This window comes from Rutidosis leptorrhynchoides, chromosome 2, assembly GCF_046630445.1.
Source record: "Rutidosis leptorrhynchoides isolate AG116_Rl617_1_P2 chromosome 2, CSIRO_AGI_Rlap_v1, whole genome shotgun sequence".
Taxonomy (NCBI): Eukaryota; Viridiplantae; Streptophyta; class Magnoliopsida; order Asterales; family Asteraceae; genus Rutidosis; species Rutidosis leptorrhynchoides.
Window position 1 is genome coordinate 686,628,964 of NC_092334.1, and position 8,203 is coordinate 686,637,166.

Sequence of the window (8,203 nt, forward strand, 5' to 3'; positions counted from 1 at the left end):
TTCTGAGTTCATACCACGTTCCATTTCTAATCGTTCGACGTCGAGAGTTTCGCGGTTGTAGTTTTTCTCCTCCATGATTAACCTGTTTGCTAGATCAACAAGGAGGTCGTCTGGTAATGTTGGAAGCGCATAATCAGAAATTGACTTCGAACATTGATTTAAAAGGACTTCAACCTCAAACAGAACATAATTATGGAGGTCGGCATCATTTATGTGCAGACTTGGCATATTTAATGTCGCTGCTGCACATAGTGGTATGTCGTCAGACATCAATTTCCAATGCTTCTCCTAAAGTTCAGCTGGATTACTGACCATGCAGTATACCAATATATGAGCAAAAAGGGAGTGAAGTTGCGAAGCTGTTGCAGATGCAGGTGCTTCCTCTAGTGCCGTTGACCATTCTTTATCGTCGCCTAACAAACCAGCAGCCTGACAGGCTAACCGATATGTACCATGGACAAATTTGTTAATAGTTCTGATATCTTCAAAACTTTGGCAGCCTCTTTGATGGAAAAGCAACATTCTAAGAAAGAAAGCCTCTTCATACGAAGGATGTATGTAGGATATTCTCCCAATAGAAGGTTTCTTCAAGTTTGTTCGCCGCTTCCAACATTTTTTTGGGTCGTACCAAACAAATTCGGAATGAAATTCCAAATATGTGAGATGTTTTCCAAGGGTTGAAGACGCGTTATAACGTAGCCACTCAGTTAGAGTTGTTTTTTTTGTTGGATTGTTTGCAATTACCGAGTTGAGCTGTTGGTGTTCATGAAACTTAATTAGTTGCATGTTTTCTAAATGAACAGCGAGGATCTGAACAGCTGGTTCACGGTGATGAAATGGGAACTTAAAGATACGCCAGCAAGCCTCATGTGGGCATATAAAGCGGGCGTCTATAAAATTCTGTATCTCATCAACCGGTTGAGAAGTTCCAGTTGACGTGTTGCTACCACTGCCTATTGGTTTGGTAATGCGGGAAGCAACGCGATCAGTACCCTTTGAGATGTATTTAAAGAGATATTTGATAAGACTAGTCGAGCTACAACACTCAACATTGATGTGAGCATGAAAAGTCATATATAACAGTCTGTTATAAGGTACAACGTAACTGTTATCTAGCTTAACACCATTTCGTGTGGTATAGACACCAGTACTACGCCTCCGGTAGTGTGCGCGGCCATCGGTGTCGAAGAAAGTCTTATTGTTGTATTGTTTTGGAAACTTCTTTTTACAAGCGAAGCCTTCCATACATGGTGCGCGAGGTTTTTCTGCGCCGCATGGCCCGTGCATCATAGTAGCGGAGATGACTGCGTAACCAGTCGGATCACTTCTGGGATCAGGGAGTTCCACACTTATGTAATCGTCTAGGCGTTCGGTAATTGGAGTTGAAGCTGTAGAATACAGCCATAACAATGTATGACAGTGTGGTAGGCCCCTTTTTTGAAATTCAATCGTATAGAGAACTGAAATAAATAAAAAATTAAACGATGTTTTTGTGTGTGTATAACATACATGATATAAAGTAATATTACCCCCAAAAACTTTAAAAGATAAAGGTAGATCAAGTAGTACCTCCTCTGAAATCGCCCAAAGGTTGATGCTCTTTCAAGAACACGATAAACTCTTTAACTTTCATGTAAAACACACGAGTAACAACATCATCCCGGTCCGAAGGTGTAAGTCGTGGATAAGCCCGTAAATACCGAGTTATCTCAGGCCACTTAGCATTACAGGTGAAAGTGATAAAAAACTGTGGATTTCCAAAGACCCGGCAAATGGCCAGAGCATCTATATAATGGCTATACATATAACGAGGACCGTCAGTGAACGAAGCTGGAAGAATAGTCCTGCTCCCAACGTCTGAACCACGCTTGTCACCTCTATCAATAGCATCGTACAAACCCGACAAGTATTCACTGCGTATATCTTTCTGCTTCCTTATAATATAATCCATTCGATCAAGTTCTATACTGTAATAAACCGTCACCACATACTACTGGAACAGGCGTCCACACCATAACATAAGGCTATAAACATTAAGCCTATCATGAATCTGATAACTATAGTACATGTTCATTGACATTTTCTTCGATCGCCTACCCTGTGAACCAAGTACACCACATAGCATCAAGTCGGGATGAAAACCTTGTTCACCATAAAAAAACATTAACGGGTTTTGCAAAGACATGTATAATGGGTGAAGCTTGTTAACTCTCGTCAGTCTGTCAGACTTTGGTTCAATTATTACGTCGTAATTAGAAATGGTCTGCGGGCCACTGTCGAAGACAATAGTCCCAACTGCATCGGAAGTTGGAAGAGCATGCTGCTTTGAACCAGCTAGGCTGAACAACTGTACTTTGAAAGTTGGTACCTCCACAGTAGAACACTTGTCTCTAGCGGTACGGAAGAGCTTTACCAGCTTATTATGAGAATCAAGGAGATGTATCAGCTGATTGACAACTGCTTGGCAAAGTCGGTTCGATTCCTGCCCACCAAAGTGGGCCATTCTGTTGTCAACTTCATTATCAGTATCGTATATATAAAGTTGTAAAAACCTTGGTTGACTTCCCTCTGGAGGACATAGAGCATCAATCCAATGGTAAATCTGGCCAGAAACTTTGAACACGTACGGTGAGTGGCCAGTATTAATGTTGTCGTCAACGTGGGCACCAAAGGAAGTCATGCTAAACATCTGGTTATAGGCACGGATGTTTTCAATGAAACCAGGACATTCTAGTAGTTGTCTTAACAACGTAGGAGGATCTTCATAACGTGGCAAATGTACATATCCATTCTGACAACAATGATGGTAATGTATTTTTTATCTTTAAAGGACCTTGTAAGGCGTTCAGCACGCCAAAATAGTGCCCCACACTGTGAGCACACACATGTGGAGTCACCCAAATCACAATACAAAGGTGATATAGCTGGAATTAAAAAAAAACAAAAAACATCAGTCATGTAAGTTACTGGCAAGGGCAAAGGGAAAAACAAAATATAGACAAATACATTTGCAAGTAATTTGACCCTCTTTAAATGAAGTTTACTTTATATAAAGGCATACCCATTTGAGACAATAATAACAAAGTAAAAAGAAAAAAAAAACTAAAAGCAAAACAAATATAGACATGAGATTAAACAAAACATATAGGAACTCCTTGGTTTTGAAATTTTCCTCAAAAAGAATTTTTAATCACCCACACCGACCCCCAAACAGGAAAGCTAAATCAAAACAGTTTCAGAGACATAGGGATTCCAATTTGGTTAGAGCTTTTTACCCCATAATTTTTTAAATGGGTTATATGTGACTCAAAAAATTAAACCAAATAAAAATGTATTACTTGGGCATTCTAAACAATAAATAACAGTAACCCACAACCAAGTTTGTACATATCCACTTGTCAACATGAGAAAATAATAACAAAGTAAAAAAAAGTAAAAACAAAACAATTGCAAGTATGTGATTAAACAAAACATATAGCAATCCTTTGTTTATGAAATTTCCTAAATTAAGTTTTTTAAAGACCTATATCTGCCTCCCAAAACCAAAGCTAAAGCTTTTAAAGTTGGTAAAAACATGGTCACTAAACACAATAATATTAGGGAGGATAAATAAAAGAAATCTGACTATTCCACATGTGTATTTTTTTTTTTTCCTATTGGTAATATAAACAGCACACACACATGTTTTATCTTTTGTTAATTTAATTCAATCAAGCAAATACACTCTCAACAACATTTAAGCAAAGCGGTAACAATAGCGTGCTAAAGAATTCATAAATAGCAAAATATACTCAAAAAACACAATTCATAAGCGAATACACTCTCAACAACATTTAAGTAAAGGCGTAACAATAGCGTGCTAAAGAATCCCAAAATAGTTAAATGTGCTCTAAAAAACACAATTCATACCTGAAACATCAAAGACGGCGGACAAAGTATAAATTTGTACGACTGGTTGTCTACTGGAATCATGAGGTAACTGCACAGACGTCCCGTAGTTAACAACAGCTGAGGAGATCCAATCACAAAAAACAACATTTAGAAACAGTGTCAAAAAAATTTAAAAAAAATAATTTACGTAGGTAACATAGACATGACGATGACCTGTAACTGCAGAAGCGGCAAGATTAGATTTTCGCAAATAAGCCCTCTTCGTAGTTAGTTTAGGTGAAACACCCTGTGTTTCGGAAGCACCAATACCACTCGACAGGTAATCACTGACTACATGTACGCCTTGGTCATCTTTCTTCCTTTTTCTCGACCGTTTTATTAGAACAATTAACAAACCAATTGTGTATCGCCCAACACAATAATAAAAGGCCAAAAAAAAAAGAGCACTATAACGATGAAACAGCAAATTAACACAACACAACACATAGCATCATAGAAAAAAAAATCCAGTAACAACGAACGAATAACATATTCCAAAAAAAAGAAACACACACCTTTAACACCGAAGAACACGAAGCGTGATAAACACCCAAAATTCCTGGTTAAAAATAGAATCCAATTGTAGCAAAGGAACCACTAATCAATGTAAAACATGAAGCGATGTAAAATTTTACAAAAAACATACCCGGGACACTGATGACCTGCAATTCTCGAAGGCTTCAATAACAACAATATAATCGGGTAAAAAATAACATTCAAGAACAATATAATCGGATAAAAAATAACATTCAATTTTTAGCAATTAAAATAAATCCCATATAAAATTTGTTACCTTTGTGGAAGAAACCGAGAGCAAAGAATTTTTGTAAAATTGATTAGAGATGGGGTGAGGTAATGTATAGAAGAAGAAAGACACATTCGACATGCTTTGATGTCTCCAGAGGGATGGCCGACCATGACTTCCGTTTCAAGAGTATGGTGTCAAGTACAGGATTTGTACCGGCAGTTGAATTTTCTACTTCACTTGACCGAAATTTGTACCGCCACTTGAACTATTCTGGTTCACTTGACCGAAGCAGCCTCTTGGGCCAAGCATACAGTGTTTGGGTCAGTACTCATGTAAGCCCACTTGACCAAGTTAGCCCTTTTAAAGGGTTTTCTGCTGAAAATCAGCCCAAATAGGCCAAAATAATATAAAAGAAACATTAAACCTATTATAAATGTGAGAAAAAAAATGGGGGGACAAAAATCGTGAATAGTGCTTTTTCAACCAATGGGAAGAGGGCATTTTGGCTCATAAATAGAAGATGTATAATATCACAAGCAGCAAACACATGAAATTCTGTTTCTGGATTCACTTCGCACCACACACATGAAAGATTGGGGAGCAAAACACCTTTAAGTGCAAGGATTATCCTTTGTAGCAAGACGATGCATCTTTAAATGCCAAATAAAAAAGTTGATTTTAATCGGAAAATGAGAGTACCATACCGTTGGACGCGCATAAGAAGCTAGAGAATGTTGGTTTCTTCTCATGAAATTGATATGAAAAACTAAAATACTACATGTGTTAACGCGAGATTTTGGACACAAAATTGCATCGCTAGATACTACGTAGTAGATAATAGATGTGATCAACTTCCCCTTCCCCTTCCCCAGGAGAGTCTAAATCTGCAAATAAAATACTAAAAGATACCCTAAGGTTTCATTGCGCTATGAATTGAAAATAATGACAATATATTTTTTATATATATATATATATATATATATATATATATATATATATATATATATATATATATATATATATATATATATATATATAAATGACAATATATTATATATATATATATACAGGGGCGGAAGAACATGCAAGATTATGGTAGCACTTGCCACCTGTAGTGACCCGAACTTTTCCATGTTTATATATATTAAATGAAATTGATATTTACATGATTAAGTGTTTCCAACATGTTTAGAAATCAAACTTGTTAAGACTTGATTAATTGAAATAGGTTTCATATAGACAATTGACCACCCAAGTTGAACGGTGATTCACGAACGTTAAAACCTGTAAAAACTATATGATGACATATATATGGATATATATATATATAGTTAACATGATATTATGATAAGTATGTATCTCATTAGGTATTTTAACAATGAGTTATGTACACAAAAATGAGACTATTGAATTAAGAAACTCGAAAACGATATATATAACGATTATCATTATAACAACGTCTTACTAAATACATATGAATCATATTAAGATATTGATACACTATGTTTAATCATGATAAATGATAAGTAAACATATCATTAAGTGTATTAGCAATGAACTACATATGTAAAAAAAACAAGACTACTAACTTAAGGGTTTCGAAACGAGACATATATGTAACGATTATTGTTGTAATGATATTTAAATGTATATATATCATATTAAGATATATTAATTCATCATATTATTATGATAATATAATAATTTAACATATCATTAGTTATAATAAACAATGGGTTAACAACATTTAACAAGATCGTTAACTTAAAGGTTTCAAAACAACATTTACATGTAACGACTAACGATGACTTAACGACTCAGTTAAAATGTATATACATGTAGTGTTTTAATATGTATTCATATACTTTTTAAAGACTTCAAGACACTTATCAAAGTACTTCTACTTAACAAAAATGCTTACAATTACATCCTCATTCATTTTCACCAACAATTCTACTCGTATGCACTCGTATTTGTACTCGTACAATACACAGCTTCTAAACGTATTTACTATTAGTATATACACTCCAATGATCAGCTCTTAGTAGCCCATGTGAGTCACCTAACCATGTGGGAACCATCATTTGGCAACTAGCATGAATGATTACAAAAAATTACAAACTAATGGAGCCTTTATGAACACCCCATATTCACGTGAAGGAGTACACACACAAACACTTTCACTTTCAATTTTTCTTGAATCAAACTCATCTCTCTCAAGTGTTCTTCCATTGTTCTAAGTGTTCTTCATCATTTTCATCAAAATCTAGCTCAATCTAGTTCATAAATCCATACATAAACCAAGTTATAAAATAACTACTCAAGAACACACCAACAACACTTCCAAGTTTGCTAGCTTACTTCCAATCTTGCAAATCCACTTTGAGTGATCATCCAACCTCAAGAAATATTTCTTATTTACAGTAAGATATCTTTCTAATACAAGGTAATACTCATATTCAAACTTTGATTCAATTTCTATAACTTTAACAATCTTATTTCGAGTGGAAATCTTACTTGAACTTGTTTTCGTGTCATGATTCTACTTCAAGAACTTTCAAGCCATCCAAGGATCCTTTGAAGCTACATTTCCAGTAGGTTTATCCACAAAACCTGAGGTAGTAATGATGTTCATAACATCATTCGATTCATATATATAAAACTACCCTATTCGAAGGTTTAAACTTGTAATCACTCGAACATAGTTTAGTTAATTCTAAACTTGTTCGCAAACAAAAGTTAATCCTTCTAACTTGACTTTTAAAATCAACTAAACACATGTTCTATATCTATATGATATGATAACTTAATGATTTAAAACCTGAAAACACGAAAAACACCGTAAAACCGGATATACGCCGTCGTAGTAACACCGCGGGCTGTTTTGGGTTAGTTAATTAAAAACTATGATAAAATTTGATTTAAAAGTTGTTCTTCTAGGAAAATGATTTTTCTTATGAACATGAAACTATATCCAAAAATCATGGTTAAACTCAAAGTGGAAGTATGTTTTCTAAAATGGTCATCTAGACGTCGTTCTTTCGACTGAAATGACTACCTTTACAAAAACAACTTGTAACCTGTAATTCCGACTATAAACTTATACTTTTTCTATTTAGATTCATAAACTTAAGTTCAATATGAAACCATAGCAACTTGAATCACTCAAAACGGATTTAAAACGAAGAAGTTATGGGTAAAACAAGATTGGATAATTTTGCTTGTTGTAGCTACGTGAAAATTGGTAACAAATCTATATTAATCATATTCTAGCTAACTCATATTGTATTATACATATATTCTAATATATTATGTAATCTTGGGATACCATAGACACGTATGCAAATGTTTTGACATATCATATCGACCCATGTATATATATTATTTGGAACAACCATAGACACTCTATATGCAGTAATGTTTGAGTTAGCTATACAGGGTTGAGGTTGATTCCAAAAAAATATATACTTTGAGTTATGATCTAGCCTGAGACGTGTATACACTGGGTCGTGGATTGATTCAAGA

General features: G+C 34.8%; 1 protein-coding gene across 1 annotated transcript; it reads right to left on the minus strand.

Moving 5' to 3' along the window:
* Positions 1-288: 288 nt before the first annotated feature.
* Positions 289-1,951, minus strand: LOC139890338 (uncharacterized). Its single transcript, XM_071873226.1, has 2 exons — positions 1,570-1,951; positions 289-1,388 (listed from the first exon to the last, which is right to left on the minus strand). The coding sequence occupies exons 1-2, from the start codon at positions 1,949-1,951 to the stop codon at positions 289-291; spliced, it is 1,482 nt and encodes a 493-aa protein (XP_071729327.1).
* Between the last annotated feature and the right edge of the window lie 6,252 nt (positions 1,952-8,203).